Source organism: Vombatus ursinus, unplaced genomic scaffold (genome assembly GCF_900497805.2).
Source record: "Vombatus ursinus unplaced genomic scaffold, bare-nosed wombat genome assembly UNPS02014810.1, whole genome shotgun sequence".
Lineage (NCBI taxonomy): Eukaryota > Metazoa > Chordata > Mammalia > Diprotodontia > Vombatidae > Vombatus > Vombatus ursinus.
Window position 1 is genome coordinate 372,052 of NW_020954588.1, and position 22,198 is coordinate 394,249.

The following is a 22,198-nucleotide window of genomic DNA, read 5'->3' on the forward strand; positions in this document are numbered from 1 at the left end:
ACACGAGGCTCCAGGTTCTGTAGGCTTGGGTTATGGTTAAGTGACTTGCCCAGGATAACACAGCTAGTGCGTGTTGGGGGCAAAACTTGAACTGTAGTGTTCTTGGCTTTCAAGGGTACCTCTCAGGAAAATTTAGCACCTGTTAAATAACTAGCAAAATATGACATGGTTACTAGAATTATGCATCAGAAATTAATTATCTTTCAATGACTAACACACAACAAATTTCCACACTAAATATACAGACCTCAAAATAACCTGGAAAACTCAACCATTAAACCACAGCAAAACCAGACCCTCAAAGACCAAATGAATTGCTATTCACAATCACAGGAACATAACATTCATCCATAAATGTTTTAATAACTATTAAAACAGATGTTGCTATAATATTCTATTTCCAAGCTATATGGTACAAAAAGCTTTCAAGATATAGACCCAGGAAAAGAATCACATGAGTATAGGATTGGAATATCATCCCTGTTGTCCTATCTGCTACTAAAGTTATAGCAAGGATGCTTTCAGTAAGCACACAGAGGATAAGCTTACAATATAATATTTTTATGCAACTACAAAAGCAGTTATTGACTCATCTGTGTAATAAATATTAACACATATTAATGCTCAGGGGAAGAGAGGTGGTACGTGGATAGTGTGGGGCCTAGAGTCAGGAAGACTCGTCTTTCTAGGTTCAAATCTGGCCTTAAACACATACTAGCTGTGTGACCCTGTGCAAGTCACTTAACCCTGTGTGCCTCAGTTTCCTCATCTACAAAATGATCTGGAAAAGGAAATGGCAAACCACTCCAATATATCTGCCAATAAAACTCCAAATGGGGTCATGGAGAGTTAGATATGACTGAAAAATGACAACACAAATAGATAACATTTATATAGTGCTTTAAAACTTTCACAGAGCTTTATTTCATTTGATCTTCACAAAAATTCTGTAAGGCAGGTTATTATCTCTATTTAACAGATAAGAAAATGAGGCTCAGGGTCAGCTAGATGGTGCAGTGGATAAAGCTCTGGCCTTGGAGTCAGGAGGACCTGAGTTCAAATCCCGCCTCAGACACTTGACATTTACTAGCTGTGTGACTTAAGGAAAGTCACTTAACCCTGATTACCTCACAAAAGAAAAAAAAGAAAAAAAGAAACTGAGGCTGAGAGAGGATTTGCCATTGGTGACATATCTATTAAGTGCCAGAGGAAGGATTTTAACTATGATCTTCCTGAAGAGTCAGGAATTCAAAGTACTATGCCACTTAAGAATAGTAGCAAGAAAGTGACTCACCCCAGGGCTGTTCCTATGAGAAAACCACAGTAAAAGCTAGAAGACTGAAGAAAAAGATTAGTAGAATGAATGACAATAAAACAAGTAGTGGAGCTGAGGAAGGAGACCATACTAGGCATGAGAGAGAGACAATGAAAAGATATAGAGTAGGGAGACATTGGCAATAGATGGCTTAGCGGATAGAGTGCCTGGTGGGCCTGAAGTCAGTGAAGACTTCTCTTCCTGAGTTCAAATCTGGCCTCAGACACTTACTAGCTGTGTGACCCTGGGCAAGTCACTTAACCCTGTTTGCCTCAGATTCCTCATCTGTAAAATGAGCTAGAGAAGGCAAAGGCAAACTACTCCAGTATTTTTGCCAAGAAAACCCCAAATGGAGGCACAAAGAGTTGGATACAACTGAAACAACTGAACAACAATTGAGACAGTACACACCCTGTGAATTTCTCTCCTTCTATGATCATTTGTGCTGGCCATTTAGTACCTACATACTGCCTGGAATTATTAATTAACTTTTCACATGGCAATGTAGATAGAAGGCTAGACTTGAATTTAAAAGAACAGATAATTTAAAGAGTCAGTCTCTAAGCCAGGAAGTCCTTGGGCATATAGTAACTCTGTGGCCAAAGTAAGCCATTTAACCTCTCAGTGCTTTAGGATAAGACTTCTTAAATTTTTTCCACTCTCGAGCCCTTCAGCATTTCTTAAACTGCAGGCCGTGACCTCATATGGGGTCATATATCCAGGGGATAGGGTGCCACACAGAAGACATATCCTTTGTTTGTTTAGTAAACAATCACTTCTAAGGTACTTGAAAACTTTATTCTCTAAAGTAGGCAAAGGCCTCCTTCACAGATAATAAAAATAGCACCATGGCAACTCCCATCAAAAGGATTGCTAATTCCAAGTAAGTAGGTACTGAATTAATGAGGTTTCACATTAAAGAAAAACTTTCCATACTTTGTCAGTATACTTTGAAAACAAATTCCTAAAGGAGGGAAACATAAGATTATAAATGTCTTTGTTAAGGATCAAGTCTTTCAAAGTTATGGATACCTTATTTATGAGGTGTTCAGTGACAACTTCCCTTAGTCCAGTGTAGAGCTTTTCTCCATGTTTATGCAAAACCATCGTATATGCATTTCTATACAGCTCTTCAAAACTAAGACCACTGTTATTCTTACGCTGGATCTCTTGGATTGCGTTTTTCAGAAGATCCCAAATGCTGTTTACATATTTCTCATCCATGGTCATCTGTAATATCCAAAAGAGAAAAGACATAGAGAAAAGGAATTAGCTTCATCTGAACCACAGTCACAGTACTGTGAAATAATTTCTTACAGAAGAAAATTAGCTAAACGTGACTAGTTAGGAATCAATCATTAAACATTTATTAAGCACCTACTATGTGCCAGCAGGTATTCAGGGAGGACTAGCACCTCTGGTGTGAGAGTTGGCTGAGTCCTTTCCAGGGCTGCTCATCCACCTCTGGTGTCCACCAAATTCACCCACTCTCACCTGTGGCTCCAAGAAGTTGTAACATGCTAGCCACACCCCCATAAACTATCTTGGCAGATGGGCTAAACCAGGTTGAGGGTTAACTGATTGGCCTCAAACCTGTCAGTGAGTTAGGGAGATGTCTATCCCAAGCATGTAAAGACTTTCCCGGGCAGAATGAGCTGATGAAAACAATTTGTTCCAATGGCCGTGAAAGCAGCTGAAGCAGGTGCTATGGAACGCTTCGAGTTTGGTCAGACATGGAAGATGCCAAGATCATCCACTACTTCCTGGGCCTGCATCAGTTGTCCTGACTTCTGTCTTGCCACTGGACTTTGATGACTAGGAAGATGACTTTGTGTAACTTTGCCTCACTTAAATCCAGTTCACATGCAAGTCAAGACATCGTCCTGTGATGTCACTGGTCCTCTTCACAAAAGGATGAACAACTATGTGCCAGGTACTGTACTAAGGGCTGGGAATAAAAAAAGAGCAAAAGCAATCACTGTCCTTAAGGAGCTTACAATCTAATGGGAGGGGGAGGGGGAGGAAACAACAACACATAAACAAAACACACACACACACAAAGTTATATACAGGATAAATAGGAAATAACAGAGAGAGAATGCACTAGAATTAAGAAGAGTTGGAGGATACATGTAGAAGCTGGGATTTTAGTTGGGACTTAAAGAAATCTAGGGAGATCAGTAATAGGAATGGAGGAGGGTGAGTGTTCTAGGTATGGGAGAAAGCCAGAGAAATTGATGGAGTGTCTGGTTTATGAAACAAGCCAAGAAGTCAGAGAATCACTGGACTGAAGAGTCTGTGGCTAGGAATAAGATGTAAGAAGAGACTGGAAAAGTAGGAGGAGACTAGTTTGTAGCAGCTGGGCTGCCTAGTGGATAGAGAACCTGGTTTAGATTCAGGAAGAACTGAGTTCTTCTGATGCTAGCTGTGTGACCCTGGGCAAGTCACTTAACCCCTTTATGGCTCAGTTTCCTCATCTGTAAAGTGGAGATAATAATTGCACCTATCTCTCAGGGTTATTGTGAGGATCAAATGAGATAATTAACTGTAAAAAGCACTTAGCACAGTGTCTGGCACTATAAATGAGCAGCTATTATTGTTATTATTTTTAGGTTATGAAGGGCTTTGAATGCCAAGCAATCAATCAATAGATATTTATTAAGTGCTTTCTAAAAGAACATTGTGTATTTGATCCTAGAGGCAATAAGGAGCTACTAGACTGGGAGGCAAAGGCGAGAGGAATGACACTGTCAGATTGTGCTTTAGGAAAATCACTTTAGTGGATCAGTGAAGGATGGATTGAAGTGGGGAGACTTGAGGCAGGAAGACCCAAGAGGAGGCTATTGCAATTATTCAGGTGCGAGGTGATAAGGGCCTCCACCAGAGTGGTGGCAGTGTTTGAAGGAGAAAGGGGCTTATTTGAGAGAGATTGCAAAGGTGAAATCAACAGGCATTCGTAATGTAGTAACTATGTCAAATTTCTGATTCTCAATTTAAATAAATTATAAAGATTTATAAAGTTTTCTTTTTCCTTTTGAATTTTTAGAGAATTCAATTTAAGTAAACTTGCTATAAATAAACTTATAAAAGTACCAGTTCTTTATCCCTTGGTTCTTATTCTTTTCTTACCTAGATAACTATCTTTCAACATGAAAAACAGAAATCAAAGTCCATAAAAGACTATCGAATATCAAGTCACTGAATTATAGTATTTAGCTAAGCCAAGCAGCTCAAAACATATTTCTGGCATGATAATTAATAGAATGTACTGAGTTACACCAAGTGCTGTTGATTTGAAGTAAGGTAGGTCCAATAGCCCTGCAACCAGTCCGAAGTTCTACTTTCAGGGTACCTCTTCAATAATAAGGCACACTTAAAGAGTATGGCCAATGCAGACTTAGTAATCTTCCATATCCCTCTGAGTGCTATTCAAGAGGGCACATTAGCAAAAGAACTTTCTATCACAAATCTAACTATACTATTTGGAAAGACAATCAGGGTTAAGTTACTTGCCCAGGGTCACACAGCTAGTAAGTGTCTAGGGTCAAATTTGAACTTAGGTCCTTCTGACTTCACTGCCAGTGCTCTGTCTGCTGCGCCACCCAGTTGCCCCCACAAATCTAACTTTAAACCTTATCTCAACTTACCTCAACCACAAAGATACTAATCAAATGAATCTGAAAAGAATCTACTCACACAAATGAACATATCTACAAATGTCTAAAAGTGACAGCCTTTGCTGATACCTCATCTCCCTTAATCATGGGTGTCTCCCAAAGGCTGCTCTTGGCTCTCCCTCTATATAGTGATCTCATCTATTCACATGGTTTCAATTATCACCTCTATGGAGACAATTCTCAAATATTGCACATATGTATATGTATACAGACATGCTCACACTTTCTCTACTTTTTGTGAGACACAGCCCTGAGGAACGTCACTTGCTCTCAAGGACTCATCCCTAGGATAGCCAAACATTTCAAACCTCTGATTCCCGAATACTTGCTTGACCCTCAAAAAATAAACAAGACAAAATAGCGCTCCAAGGATAGTTTATATGTTCCATAAAGAAGTCTCAACAATTCATCTTTATATTAATATAAATTCTGCTTTCTTTTAAAAAATAGTTTTATTGATCCCTTGTATTTTTTTTTTTACATTATAGTCAGTTTCTGATAGCAATTCTCCCTTCAATAGCACCTTCTCTTGTCTCAAAGAAAAGAGATAAGCAAAACCAATGAACACAATGACCACCTTTAACAGAACTTTAATTTCTATTCTCTGGAACCAATAGTTGTCAATTGCCTTTAATCTGAGATCAGTTGCTTTTTAACATTTTCATGTATTATTACAGTCATTATATATACTATGCTCAGTTAAAACTTGTCTCATCAATTTTCCTGAACTCCTTATATTTGGAAGGGGCACAATAATATTATATTTACATATCACAAATTCTTTTAACCATACCCCAATACATGTACATCTACTTACCTATTGCTCTCCAATAGTTATTCAAAAAATGTCCCTTTTGATATCTAAAAACACCTCAAATATCAGTATTATTCAGAAAATCATTTACAATTTAACTGAGCCTTCACATATATTGCTTGCTCTTTTATAACCTCAATATACAGGTGCTATCCCTTAAGGTTTACAATGTAAGTTATCAGCAATACAGAATTATGCAAATAAAGTGATTCAAATGTCCATGACCTCTGAATACTACACCAGACATGAGGAGGTTACTTACACCTGCCCCAAAAAAGTCTACACATACCAAAATATTTAAAGTGGCTTTTTTTTTTGTGGTTGCTATGAACTGCAAATAAAGTAGAAGCTTATTGATTAGGGACTGGCTAGAGAAATTATAGTACACGAATGCAATGAATATTACTAAACTATAAGAAATAACGAACATGGTAAATAAAAGATCTCTGGAAAGCCTCAAATGAAACGATGCAAAGAAAGGAAGCAGGCAGAGCTTGGAAAATGATATATGCATTAACAAAGTAAATGAAAAGAATCCCCACAAACTAAAATGAAACTAAATGTTGCAAAATTATAAATGACAAGGTAAGTCCCAAAAAGGGGGAATGAGAAGATACTTCCTCTACTTCTTTCTGCAAGTAGGGATCCCACAGATATAGGACACTACATATTATGTCAGATTTTTAAATATCTATTACTTTTGCTGATTTTTTTCTTTCTTCTTGCTTGAAATAAAAGATAATTTGTTTTCCAGAAGGAATACAAGGGGAAATGTAGGCGATATAAAAAACTATGTATTAATAAAGACCTCTTTGACAAAACAGTTTTTTTCCCAACAGTCTTGTGAAGTAGACAGTTTCAAATAATACACTGGAGAACTGACTAGCCCAAAGTCAGCTAATAAGTATAGGACTAAGGGCTCAAACAAAGGATTTTTCTGACAGTAAGATCAGTACTCCATCAACCTGACCAAAATGGGATCACACAGAATAGGGCAATACATCCTCCCCTGTGTTCCATTTTTTTTTTTTAAATTATGAACCTGACAGACATCAAACAGGAATATATACAAAGAATAAAAAAAGAAGGTTGTTTATGAAGCTGCTAATTTCTATTATACACCTTGTTTTTTAAAAAGCATATATTAAATTTAACACAGTATTACCAACACTGCCCTGCTTTCCTGTTTCCCCTTCTAAACTTCCGCCCTCTTCCATGTATTTTAAAATATTTTACCTACATCTATGACATCACCCCACAGTCCCCCAACTATCCCCTCAAAAAATAAAATCTCTCCATTGTAACAAAATTGTAGTCAAGCAAAATGAATTCACACATCAGTCATGTCTAAAAATAGATGGTGTTGGTCTTATTCTACACCTAAAGTGGTTCAAAACATGTTCCACCATCCATCATTTGGAGCTCTGGTTGGACAATAGATCAGAGTTCTTAATCTTTCAAAGTTGTTTTCTTTTTTCCATTTTATAATTCTTACGGTCACTGTAGGAATTGTTCTCTTGATTCTGCTCACTTCATAAGGTATCAGTTCATACAAATCTTTTCAAGTTTGAACTCATATTCATCATTTCTTATTGAGCTCATTTCTTATTTCATTATGTTCATATATCATAATTTGTTTAGCCACTGATAGGCACCCAATTTTTTGCTATAACAAAAAAAGTACTGCGATACATATTATATACATGTGGGTCCTTCTCCCTGTCTTTGATCTATTTGAGGGGCAAAAGACTAGGAAGTGGTATCAATGGGTCAAAAATGGTACGCACAGGTTAGTGACTTTGTGGGTATAGTTCCAAGTGGATTTCTAGAACGGTTCAATCAATTCACAATTCCATCAACAATTTATTAACTAGCGAGCCTGTCTTCTCACTTGGAACAACTGCCACTTTCCTTTTTTGTCATCTTTGCCAATCTGATGAATATAAACTTCAGTTACTTAATTTGCTTTTCTATTATTCGTTCTGTGAAGCACTTTTTATCACATGGTTACTAGCTTACTTTTCTTCTTTTGAGAAGTACCTGTTCAAATCTTCTGACCATTTATCTATCTTGTTCTTATATATCTGCATTAATTCCTTACAAATCTTGGATATCAGTCCTTTTATAAGGGAAATATGCTACCAAGAATTTCCCCCAGTTAATTGTTTTACTTCTAATTCCAAGTGCATTGATTTTGTTTGTGTAAAACTTAAATCTTACATAGCAGAGATGGGGGACTTTAGTTATCCATTCATCTGCTTAAAATTTCTACACAAAAAAGAGCATGTAATAATTTCTTGACTTTATTCATGATAATTCTATCTTTAAAAAGATCGAGAAACAAGGAAATTTTACTGACAATCTTTGTAATTTGGCCTCTAAAACCCAATTAGTAAACTAAAATCATTCTCTCCAAAGTTACCAATGATCTCTTGATGGCCAAATCTGATAGCCTTTTCTCAGTTCTCATCCTACTGGATTTTTCTATTCATTTAACACTAATAACAAACTTGGTTTTCTCTCCTCTCTGTTTTTCTGACACTAATCTCTCCTGGTTCTCCTCCTACCCATCTGACAACTCCTCAGACTCTTTTGCTGGTTAATCATCCAAATCTGTCTTTGATCCTCTTCTCTCTATACACTCTCTGTGACCTCATGAGTTCTCATGGGTTTAACTGTCACATATTTGAAGATGGCTCACAAATAAATACTTATATGTCACCATCAGAAATGTGATGATACACGTATACATTTGTGGAGGGGCAGAGAGAGGGGAGTGGAGAAAAAGAGAAAGAGAGGGAGAGATTATATTTCCCTGAGCTTTAGTACTGCATCACCAATGGCCTTGTGGAAATTTAAAATGTCTAATACAGAACTCATCTTTTAAGCCACACATACCTCTCCTTATTTCTGTGTAATGCACCACTCTTCTTCTAGTCTCCCAGGTTTGTAATCTTAGCACCTTTCTCTTCACTTCTTCAAACTCTATATCCAATCAGTGAAAAATCTTGCCATTTCTACCTTCATAACATTCATCCAACCCTTTCTCTTACATAACTACCACCTTAGTGCAGGCTTTCATGGTTTCTTATCTAAATTACTGCAGCAGCCTATTAATTGGTCTGACTGACTCAAGTCTCTTCAGAGAATCTCCAGTTCATACTATTGTTCATACTATTCATATCTGCTACCCACATAATTTTCTTTAAAAGCAAACATGATTGTGTTACTTTCTTAACTCAATTAATGCAGTGGTTCCCCACTGTCTATAGGATCTAGTCAGTCAACACTTTTTATTAAGCACTTAATATATAACAGGCAATGTGCTAAGCACTGAGGATACAAACAAAGGCAAAAGACAGTACTTGCTTTAAATGAGCTCACAGTCTAATGGGGGAGATAACATGCATTACGTACAAAGAGGTCACATACAGAAAAAACTGGAGGTAATCAACAGAGGGAAGGCACTAGAACAGGCGTGCACGACACACAGCTTGCAGGCTGCTTGCAGCCTGCCAAAGAATTTTGGGCAGCTTGCGAAAAATGTAGAGGATGTCAAAGAAAGAAAAGATGTAATGAGTGCTTTGTCCATGCCCCACTTAACCTGCTCTCCACTAGTCACTACTGTGCCTGTCATGTAACTTGGCAGGTAGGCTGTCACTGAGCACTCTCTCCTGTTTGTCCCCACGGCAACCAACCATCCTCAGTCCGTGTCTAGTCTGAAAGGTGTGAGAGTCATATCTTTTTGCTGTGTTTTCAGTCGTTACTGGCATTGAACAGGGATAAAGTGAGTGCAACCATGTGCCAACACAGCTGATGCCTGCTAGGTGATGAACGGCAACAGCACAACAAGGGCTTCTTCCCCACCTTCGCTGCAAGTTAACACGAGTGTCTGGCACTCTCTCCAAGATCAGATAATCAGTTCAGCATTTCTTTGTATGTGAGCACTTGCTGTCGTAAGGGAAATTTAGAACTGGCAGAATGGCAAAACTCAAGGGGTAATCATCAATGATTCACTATTACTATGAAAAGAGGTGAAGTGACACAAGGATTAATACCTGGCCTTGGGCTGTTTAACCTTATCAATGACTGACAGAGGCACAGATGACAATCTTTTCTGGATGATACAAAGCTGGAAGGGATACCTAACACACTAGATGACAGGATTCAAAAAGTAAAAATATGTCCACAGGTAAGACCATACAAAGAACTGACTAGGACAAGAATTAATAGAGATAAATTTAATAAGCAAAGTCCTATATTTGAGCTTCACATGTAGACAATAAGAAGATCATGATTAGATAGTAGTTCACTTAAAAAAAAAATAAAACAAACCACAAAACAACCCAGCCTTGGAGTTCTAGTAAAATACAAGCTCCATATAAGCAAAAAATATGATATGGTAGCCAAGAGAACTAATTAATGCAATCTTAGGCTGCATTAAGGGGATGATGTCCAAGATTAGAGAACTAGAGTGTGCTATAATCTGCCCTGGTCAGACCACAGCTCCAGTACTTAATTCTGCTCTGATTTTCTCATTTTAGGAATGATACTCTGTTAAATTAGAGAGGAATCAGGATAGCAAATACAGTAGTGAAAGGCTCTAACTTCATGCCATATGAAGATCATTTAAAATATGTTTAACTGATCAAAAAGTCTTGAAGGGACATGGTACTTATCGTCAAATATTTGAAGGGCTATCACTTGGAAGGCAGAGGGCCACAGAAGGTAGAATAAGGAGTAAGGGATAGGCAGAAGTTTAAGAGAGTCAAGTTTAGACTTGATTTAAGGAAAATCTCCTGAACAGATTAGAGCTATCCAAATTGGGATGCCTGCTTTAGGAAGTAGTAAGTTCCCCTAAATGGGAAGTTGTCAAGTAAAGGCTACATAAAATTGTTGGTTATGATATAAAGGGTATCATCCTTGTTCAAGGATAAATTGCACTAGATGTCATCTCAGTTCCCTTTAAACAGATAATTCTTGATTATGTAAATGCCAATTTTAGAAAATTATAATGAATATTTTGAAATTAAACAATCCCATATGTAGTCAGAAAAAAATTAAAATATATGTATTTTTACTGTCCAAAAATCTAACTAATAACAATTGAGTGACAAGTGATAACATATTTGCATATGACTGAATCATTAGATCTTATACAGTTGTCTTATTTTAGTGGTTACTTTATCAGAATTTCAAAGTACATCTGAGCTTAAGTTAAGATCTTGTGTGACTGAACTCTGAAAAACCAGCATTCCATATTCTATTTAGAATTCCAGAGTCAGTCAGTTTTATGTTTCTAATTACAATAAAAACGTATGTTTACATAGTATTTTAAGTTTTACAAAATACTTTCTATACAACAATCATGTTAAATCAATAGGTAGAGCAATTTTGGAGACAGAAATTGAGACTAAGAAATTAAGTGATACACCCTAGTTCACAAAGCTATTATGTATCAAAGATGAGATTCAAATTGAGCTGTTCTTCAACTTTCACTGCTTTTTCCACTGACCCAGCCTGTCTCTCTCTTCCTAACGTCAATATATTACTTTACCTGCAATAAATTTGGCTTTCCAATCCCCAGTTTCTTTGCTTTAGATGCAAGATGCATGCCCTATCTTAAAGAAGTTTCACTGATGCTGAAAAAGATTTTTATTAAAAAACAAAAAACCAAACAAAAAAAACAAAAAACCTCAATGGCCGGTAGGAACTCTAATCGTATCTTCCCTAGTGACAAAGCAGTACAGTTAAGAAACTAAACAAGACAAAAATAAACACACTGTCAACCAATGTATGCCTCTTTTCCCACTTGCAATCTACCACCTTTGACAAGAAAAAGGGGGCTATACTTCACTCTCTGAAGATTGTCACTGAATTAAAAAGAACTGTATTTTAAAATTCTTTATATTACTGTGGCCATCACGTAAACTGTTCTGTTTCTGCTTACTTGATTCTTCAAGCAGTTCATACATGTCTCAAATTTCTTTGTATTCTTCACTTTCATCATTTTCTATTATGCCATAATATTCCCTTAGATTCACAAGGTATCCAAGCCATTTCTCCAAACAATGGACATCCACTTTCCTTCTAGCTTTACTACTACAAAAAGTGTTGTTATAAATGTTGCAAATGTGGGACTTTTCCTGTCTTATGGGTTAAAAAGTACATAGTTTAGTTATTATTCTAACATAACTCCAAGTTGCTTTGAAGAATGGCTAGACCAATACCAGTAGTGTAGCTGTTCTCAGCTCCTCTAACAATTATCATTTTTGTCACTTCTGTCAATCTTGTAACCATGTAAACGTCAGAGTTTTAATTTGCATGTGTCTTATGAGTGATTTAAAACATTTCACTAAATGAGTGATTTAGAACAGCTTGTATTTCTTCTTTTGAATTTTGCTTGTTTATATTCTTTGACTACTTTATCTTTTAGGGAATAGTCTCGAACTCTTCCACAACTCTCATTCCATTAATTCAATTCCCCAAGCCCATTTCAATTTATTTTGTCTTTCTTTTTCTAAGCCTAGTTTTCTCCTGAGAAAAGCATATTGCCCACAAACCACTGGGTAGTCACTCTGTCTTTTGCCATGTAGTCAGTCACAGGTAACAATAATCATTATTCTGAATTTCATCTTCCAGACCTTTCTTGCCCCACCATACCTCAGTAATCTTTTTTTCTTTAGTCCATGAAATCTATTTATACTACCCAGTCACCATCATCTGGAGATCTCCAGGTAATTCCCCTAACTTCCTTAACAACTATTATCTATTTCATCATTTTCCTCTTGAATCCATCCTTTGCCATCATTCTCAGGGACTTCAATCTTCACTGGTATCCTTTTTACCAATATGACCACCCAATTACCCAACTCTAGCAATCTTCATTTTTCTACCTTAAATGATACCTGGTAAGGGATCCCTTATACCTAACTATCTTAAGGAACTACATGTGCCATTTCTAAGATCTTGAACTTAGAAATTCTACTTTCAGATCACTCTGTTGCAGTTCAGCACAATTATCTGTTGTGCTTCAAACTGTTTCCCCCAAGGTAAATTTATAGTCTATATCCTCAGCTCCTATTCTCAGCATTCTAATGAAACTGCTTTCTCAAAGATCACCCTACTAACTGTAGGATCAAATACAAACATCTTTGTTCCTCATTAAAACCCTTCACAATTTAAGTCCAACCTACCTTTCCAGAATTGTTTTATATATATATTCCATTTCACATTCTTTGGTTCAACCCAACTAGCCCTTTTGCCTTCTTCACATATATCAGCAATCCATCTCCCACCTCCACACTTTTTCCCCCCTTTTTTCTTTTTTTGACTAGGCAATGGGGTTAAGTGACTTGCCCAGGGTCACACAGCTAGTGTCAAGTGTCTGAGGCTGGATTTGAACTCAGGTCCTCCTGACTCCGGGGCCAGTGCTCTATGCACTGCGCCACCTAGCTGCCCCCCATCTCCATACTTTTGCCTAGTATCCCAGAAACCAGGAATTCGCTTCTTTCCCTGATTAAATCCCTAGTTTCCTTCAAAGGTTAGCAAAAATACCATCTCATGGTGAGACTTCTCCTAATCTAGGGGCTAGCACCAATACCCCCCAAACTACCTTGAATTGATTTTGTATATATTTATTGTATACATACTTTTTTATGTATACAGGTTGACTCCTTGAGTTAGGGTCTGACACCTCACTCATTCTCAACCCCCTCCCGCCCCAATATTCCATCAGTTGCCAAGTCCTACTGATTCTACGTTTGTAACAGCTTTCCTATATGACCCTTTTCTCCTCTGACACTGCCACCACTATGGTACAAGACTTCATCATCTTATGCCTGGACTATTCTAAAGGCCAACCCCAAATCTCTTCCCACTCCAAATGAGGTCTGAGCACAATGAGGCGGTCACTTCCCACTTCCTGTCAGCTGTGTACCTGTGCTCTCGCCATAGCCTGAGATCACATTAGTTGCTTTTGGCTGCCACATCAAAGTGTTGACTCACGTTGAGCTGTCAGTCCACTTAAACCACTAGATCTTTTTCAGAGTAACTGCTGCCTGCCCATTTCATTTCCATCTTATATTTGTGAAATTGAATTTTTAAAAACTTATTTATACTTATTGAATTTAATCATATTAGATTTAGTCCAATCCTCTGGCCTTGTCAAAGACCCTTTTGGAACATGTTGTTCCCTGAGTTAGTTATCCATTTCAGCTTTTTGTTATTTTCAAATTAAATGAACATGACGCCTATCCCTTTACCTAGATAACTGATAAAAATATTAAAACGCATGAGACCGTTTAACCACAGATCCTTCTGCCCCATCTACTGACATTAAACCATTAACAACTATCTGATCCAAGCTATGTAACCAGTTGTGAGCTTATTTTTGTCTTCTGAAGGCCTTCATAACCTGCCCCTTTCCTATATTTCTAAGTTTCTTCCATCTTATTTCCTTCCATGTACTCTGCAACCAGTAGACTCTTGCTGTTCCTTGCACAAGATACTCCCATCTCCAGACTCCAACCATGCATTTTCAATGACTATGCTCCCTGGCTGGAATTATCTTCCTCCTCCTCTTCCTCTCCTCTTACTGGCTACTCTGACTTCCTTCAAGTTTTTGCTGAAGTCCTATCTCTTGTAAGAAGCTTTCCAGTTCTCAATCTTAGCTCTTTCCCTCTGAGCTCACACCCCAAAATTATCCTGTACATATTGTGTTTGTATAGTTGTTAGAATATTGAATCCCTCATTAGATTGTAAGCTCCTTAAGGTCAGGGGCTGTCTTCTGCCTCTTTTTATATCCCCAGAACTTTGCATAGGAGTGCTCAATAAACATTTCATATACTTAATGTAATGTAGGAAACATGCAAAATATCGTACAGTAATAACAACAAAGAAAGGCTATGGTGCTGTTTTCATTACAAAAAACCAGTTTGGGTCAGATTCTTGCAGAGTTAAGGAAGGCAGAGTGCCTGACACCCAGTAAGTGCTTAATAAATCCTTGTTCACTTTATGTATCTTTCAATCCCAAGTGCCTACAACAGTGCCTGGCACAAAATAGAGATGTAATAAATTCTTGTTAATTAGCTAAACATTCTAATTGCTAAATTCTGTGGACTTTTTAACATTCTCATCCTCCTTGGCCTTTCTGCAGCATGATACTGCTGACTACCTTTCATTTGAATGCTTTTAGCTTCAGCACTAACATTCCCTACCTTTCTAACCATTCTCTCTATCCCTCTTCCCAGTTCTTTTCTTATCCCTTCAAGTGTGTTGTTCCAAGGTTTTATACTTAGTCTTCTTTCCTCTCCTTTGACAACCATATTTACTCCCATGACTTCAATAACCATACTATACCAATGACTCCTAAATCTTCAGTCCTGATCTCTCTTCCAAGCTTCAAACCCCCTTCTGCAAGATCATATGGTATTGCTCTTCCTCTATGTCCCACCAGTTTCACTAGTCCAAAACCAAACTTATCTTCTCTTCAAACCTTCCGTTTACTATTTGTCAGTGGCACCACCCAATCTCCCACTCTCCAAACCTTAGGGTTAAATTTGACTCTTCCTTCTTACCTCTATTTAAGTCACTAAATGCTGTCAATTCTACATCTACAATCTTTTGCTTCTGTCTCTTGCTCTCTATTCTTACTGCCATCATCCTGACCACAGGGTCTCATTACCAAAGTCCAAAATAATTTCCCTGAAATTCAAGAATATTCTTCTACAATCTCTGCTTTAGTTTCACTGGATTCCTCATCATTCCCAATATATACCCTGCAGTTTTCCAATTTTATACAATTTCTCATTCTGTTCACTATGCTTGAAATGTTCTCCCTTTCTTTGTTTGTTGGGTCTCTGCCTACCAATCCTTTGAAGTTCAAATACTAGCTCTTCTGAGACACTTTCAATGACCCTGCCCAGTTGGATCTCTCCCATCCCTCAGATCTCACTTTGCTTACACTTCTTTTATGAACTTGTGTATTTTGCCCTCCACTTATTTGTCTTATACTATCCTTTTTTAAATTTTTTAAAATTTTTTATTTTTAGTGAGGCAGTCGGGGTTAAGTGACTTAAGTGTCAAGTGTTTGGTCTGAGGCCAGATTTGAACTCAGGTCCTCCTGACTTCAGGGCCAGTGCTCTATCCACTGAGCCACCTAGCCGCCCCATGTCTTATACTATCCTACCAGACTAAGTTCCATCAGGGTGGAGGAATTAGTCTTATTTTAAACTTTTTCTAGCACAGTAGGTATTTTAGGTGAGTGCAGAATTGAACTGAATTGCAATGGCATAAAGCAAACAGTTTCACAAATATAATTTCAAATAACATTTTTGAATGCTGCATAGCCAATTCAAGCCAAAGCAATCAGTTGTAAAGAATACAGATTCTTTCCTAGAATCAATATGCCAAAGTACTAAAAATCAAGTTTCCTTTTTCATCAAAGCTTCTAAACTCCACATGTTGACCCACAACAACAAATCTAAAAAATAAATATTTATACCAGTGAGTTTCTCAACTCACTGTTTATTACTGATGACTTCAACCTTGAAGTCTCTGGCCCCTAGCTCATTCACCCTTCCCTGTAGGGTCTTTCCTCAAACCTTTCTCTATGACTGCAATGTTCTCTCCTTTCTTTACCAGTTAAATTCCTATCCATTCTTCTGAGCCTCTCTCCAATGCCATCTATTCAAGAAGTAAGTCTTCACTAATCTCCCTCAGACCAGGCATGATATTGTTTCCTAATACACTTTTACTATGTATTTCAGTTGTGCTTCCTCCCTCTCCCGTAACCTAAACTCCTTGAGAGTAGAGCTGTCTCTTATCTAAATTTGGTTCTTATAAAAAAAAAAAAGACTTCCCAGAACTCTGCATACAGGTGCTCAATAAACATTTCTTGCAATGTAATGTAATGTAATGGAGGAAACAAGCACAATATTGTACAATTACAGCAATAGTAAGACTATGGGGCTATTTTCACTACAAAAACCAGTATGGGTCAGATTCTTGCAGAGTTAAGAAGTAACTAATAGGAAAAGGTTCATACTTAATCTACCAGCATCCATGCAAATAAACTAGGAGGCAAGAGTTATCAGTGTTATGATTTTTCACCTGAAAAAGGTATATTCAAAGAGATTCTTTATCTTATGTCACACAAGACTCCATGTCAAGTTTTTCTCATGCATTTAACAAATGTACTTCATCCTGCATAACATGAGCTTGAAAATTTAACATTTAAAATTTATTAGGGAAGACATTTAAAGGAGACACCCTATGGTGTTTTTGTAGTAATTCCCTAACTTTCTTGTTGTATAAACTGATATTTGTACAATGGATTTCATGGAAGTGGAATGCACCCCTATTAAAAACTAGGTCAGACAAAATGAGAAAGCCCTCGCTTGCCTAACTTTCTGGAACAGTGCTTGTGTACATTCTTAGCATTTTAACAATACAAAAAAAAAAACCAAACTACTGTTAACTAAAAATCTAGGCAGTATCTCACTTAAATCTCCAAGTTTAAGAAATCAAATTAGGTCACAGACCAGTGGTGTCCAAATTAAACAGAAAATAAGGGTCACTAAGCCATATAAAAGGATCCCTGTCCTTACATACTGACTTAGTTTTAAAATGTACTGTTATCTTTGTTATATTATATTTTATTTTATAAATTATTTCCCAATTACATCTTAATCTGGTACAACACTGCAGTGTGTTGGACCCCTCTAACTTAAAACTAACTTAAAACCAGCAACAATGCAGTTTTCTAAAATATTTATCATATCCATGCAATATTTTTCCTCAGCAAACAACCGTAACTATAAATTCCAGCAATTAGTCAGAGTTTAAAAAAAAATCAAATTTAAAGGACCTTATCACTTGTGGTAATCAATACCACATTTCTTCTTTCCTACCCAATGGTTAAGAAATCTACAAAATCAATTTCATGACAGGCACTATTTTTAAGGATTCTTCTTTCTCACTTGAACAAGTGTTTCTATGAAATAAAATTTGAACTTACAGTGAACTGAAGCCTTAAGTTCAAATTCTTTTGGATAGCTACTTTTGCCAAGTTAACTCACAACTGGCATCAAATGGAACACTCTAGCACTGTTGGCAGAATAATCAATAGGTTTTAAAATGGCCTCACTCAATCACCTAGTTTCAGAACATAATAATGAAACGTTTATGAAAGTTAAGGGATGAAACTAAATCAGTCAACTCCCAGTTCTCATAAACTACAGACATGGTTATAAATATTCAACTCAGAAAAACCTCACAGAACTAATGGTGCCTAAACACAAATATTCTCAAAAAGTGAGAGCTATTATTAGATTGCATAAGAATGATAATTTTGCACAGGAGATTGAGTGTTCTGATTATAGTGTAATGTGAGCAAAAATTATTAATAGTTCACTTTACACAGTTCTTAATTTGTGGTCTACTTTGCTCAAAGCAACTTTAAGAGTAATCATTTCCAGGCCCTCTTTTAAAAAAATGATCGAACAGAAACGTGAATTGATCAGCCAAATCTCCCATAGCTAGTAATATCTGTAAAATAAAGTGCTTAGCACAGTGTCTGGCACATAGTAGATGCTTAATGTTTGTTCTCTCTCAGCCTAGTAAATGGCAGAACTGAGACACAAACCCAGATCTATTAAGTCCAGTATTTCTAATATGCTATGCTGCCACATGGAGCTTGAGTGCCAGCATTCTGGCAGAGAGCTACATAATATAAATTAGATTTATATAATATCTTTATTCAAAAAGTCAAAGAAAAAGATTAAAGTAAATCCACTACGCAAGAACAAGCTACAGTAGTAGTTAATTACTAGAAAACCAGTATTTTAAATGCATATAGTTAAATTCACTAAGAACACTCTTTGAATCTAAGGCAAGTCATTCATTTCAATCTCCAGAAAGTACACCCCTTCCCCAGTGCTCGAAAGTAAAAATCAATTATTATGAAAAACTGCTCACACAATATAACATATTATAGATTTCCCTTCAGGAACCTCTGATTTTTTTCTTTTTAATATTACTTGACCTAGTCACAAAATGCATAACCAAAACAGATAAAAATCTGATTTTGCATACTATAAATGTACAGTACTTACACATTCTGATGGTACTGCTCAAAGACTGAGTGAACTACAGCAAAATGTAAATGAAAAGAATTTTATTCTTCATATCCACAGCATACAAAGGACAAGAAAGAAGCCTTTAGTCCCTTGTGAATAATTTGCTACAAGAAGAAATTTAGAAGGTGGTGGGTGGGGGAAAAGGGTGAGAATTTGAGATTCCAGGCAATTCAAAATGACAAAGCCAGAAAAAAGGCTACAGCAAATGAAAAAGGAAAAGTGACTGATGCTTAAATCCAAGTCCTAAACCTCAAATAAGTTGCTTTGGTAAAGAAGGCCAAAGAATGACAATATTTTGATTAGTGGCAAAGTTACAAATAACTTCCGAGGACAATCTTCTACGCTTCTCAGTAGACAATGAGCTCCTTAACAGTAGGGAGTATCACACGCACATAGTAGCATTCAAAAATATTTGTTAAAAGAATGAAATACAGTATATAGAGACTTTTGGGACAAGTCTAATTAGCATAACACTAAATCTTCACCCCTCTCCCTCTTTTAATCCAGCAAGTATAGGCACATCCATCTCAAATACTGCCACAAACCTTAAAAGGTTTCAAAGTTTAGAAAAAACTTAACTCTCACATAGCTTGTGTATTTCACTCAAAGGACAGATAATACCTCACTCAAGCCTGTTTACTGGCTTAAAACTCTATGGAGAATTATAAGAATGAAGTCTGTGGATTTACCAGTTCTGGTTATCTCATTTCCCCTGGCAATCTTTCACTTATGGTGAAATGCAGGTAGAAGGGTAAGAGAAGGGAAGAAGAAAGGGAGTTTGCTAGTAAAAGTGAAATCTGATGTAGAGAGAGAGAAAAAAAAAATCAAGAGTGAAACAGGGAAATTCAGTGTAAACCTAAGTTAAGCCTAACATGTCAATAGTTCCTGAGGATATCAAAGCACAACTAAACTTATTTCCATGATGATCTATCTACCTGAATCATCTATAAAATGTTAAGTTTACCATATAGCAATCCCATATTGATGAGTGGATTGAATTGGTAAGTATTAAGATTGTTTACCAATAGAAACAATGATATAAATGTTCCCATATCAGTCCAGAAACATATTTAACTCAAAATGAAGCAGAACTATAATACTTAAAAAAAAGAAAAGAAAAAAAGACTTTTGGACATAATTTGAGCTGAAATTTGGGATGCAAGAATACATCCCAACCCCCTACACACACACACACACACACACCCCCAGCTCCAGGAACAATGTCTGACATTCAACCCCAAGAACAAGATGGCAGGAATTGCAGGAGAGGGTCCTCTCTATCAACTTTGGTCCACTTTGCTTGTATGCCAGAAACTGCCTACATTGTTTAAGTAGGGGAAATTCGTATGCCTTAAGGAAGATTTCTATCAAAAAAAAGGTTTAAATTAAAAAACAAAGACACTTAAAAGAGACAAAAGTTTTCTTACTTAGAAAACTGACTTGTAAGTAAATCTATTGGATGAACATTCTGAAAGAGCAGCTACAGCCTATCATTTGCATGCATGCAACTGGAGATCTGTTTACATTTTCTCAAGATGCTACTCCCTAAACACTAGTAAGAGGTCATATTTGAAAAAGGTATTTTTTTCAACACCCATCTGGACTTTAGAGTGGGAAGACAAAACAAGAAAGCTAAATTCAAGGAGTAGTTCAGAAAGTAACAGAGAAAAAAGTTTACTCTATCATCAACTTCTCAGATATAAATGTGAAAGTAGAACTAACATTAGCCAAGAATAATTAATTACACTTTTTTTCTGTGGAGCTTTGGTTCTGATATTGAAAGGTGTTTTAGCAACAGATGAAACTGGACTCTCTTAAATTACAGCGAAAAATCTAACATGAAAAACAAACTCCCAACTGAGACAAATGGCAAATTAACACCCCACTACTTCATCCCCAAACTAGGGGTAGGGAACATGAGCCTGTGTGAAATACTACAAATTTTTTAAATATTTAAGTCTTTCTCTTGAAACGACCTTTTTTTTCCTTCCCAGGAGGGAGGGAGGGAGCTGGTGGGGTGGGGCTGGGATACAGAATAACACAATATGAAAAAGGATTCTAGGATATTGTCAAATAAAATAACTATTTCTAGTATCAAATGCTATCTAAAGCTAAATTTCATTTCAAATTAAGAGTACTATCATATCATTCACTTCCTTCACATTATGATTTAATGGTTACAAATTCCATGTGAGTTGACATTTCTACTTTATAGAACGTAAAGACTTGGGAAGAGAGGTGAGTTTACAATTAATTGACAATGGCTACTCTAGAATTCATGAGCTTTCATTTATTTGTAACTTGTATAGGCTTTTTTTAAAAAATAAAATCATACAATTTTTGAGCAAGAAGGGATTTTATCAATCTTCTCATTTTACCAACAAGGAATATGAGACCCAAGGATATTGTGATCTGCCGAAACTCATACAGCTAGTTAGTGAAGAATGAAAGAAAGAATCCAACTATATTGATCTAGTGTTCTTCCTACTATACTCATACTATTTCAAGAAAAGCTATGATTATTATGCTTATTACTTAGAAAACAGTTTTTTATTTTTTTTCTTCTGTTGAATTTAGTTTCCTCTTTCTGGTGGTTCCTCCTATTGGTTCTAATTCTTACTTACAATATCACTACAGTGAAAATATGTTTAATAGGAACATAAATGTATAGCCTATATCATATTGTGTGCCATCTTGGGGAGGGTGGTGGGCAGGGAAGGGGAGAAAAATTTTAAACTCAAAAGTATATGGAAGTGATTGTTGATAAATCAAAATAAATTAATTAAAAAAAAACAGTTTTTTATAAATGTGTTCATTGTATATTATGAACAATGAATGGCTCTGTCTTATATTTCAATTTGGCAGTATGGATTAAGAGTCAATCAAAAGACTTGAATTTCAGTCCCAACTGGATGAAAGCAAATGATTTAACTTCTTTGGCCCTCAGTTTCCTCATCCTTAAAATTAGGATGTTGAACTAAATAGCTATCAAGTCTCTCTTCACGATTTAAAATGCTCTGATCAAAAAAAAACTTTAAAAATGCCTGAGAAAAACATACACACAAACTTAAATTAATGTGTGGCCACAAATAACGTTCATTAAATAAAGTATTTACTTCTTTCATGATCTTTACTTTACATGTATACTCTTGAAAAAGTAAATTGCACCAAATTAACAAAGATAAAATAAAATTTTAAACTACAGTATATGATTTCTAGGGAAAATCAAGGGTATAACATTCCCCACACAGTT

At 36.4% G+C, this 22,198-nt stretch overlaps 1 protein-coding gene across 1 annotated transcript in view; it reads right to left on the reverse strand.

The window, feature by feature from the left end:
- CUL3 (cullin 3) overlaps positions 1–22,198 on the reverse strand; it is a 108,784-nt gene that overhangs the window by 75,011 nt on the left and 11,575 nt on the right. The window contains exon 2 of the mRNA XM_027875884.1: positions 2,348–2,545. Within this exon, the coding sequence (XP_027731685.1) occupies positions 2,348–2,545 (198 nt within the window). The remainder of the gene's footprint in view (positions 1–2,347; positions 2,546–22,198) is intronic.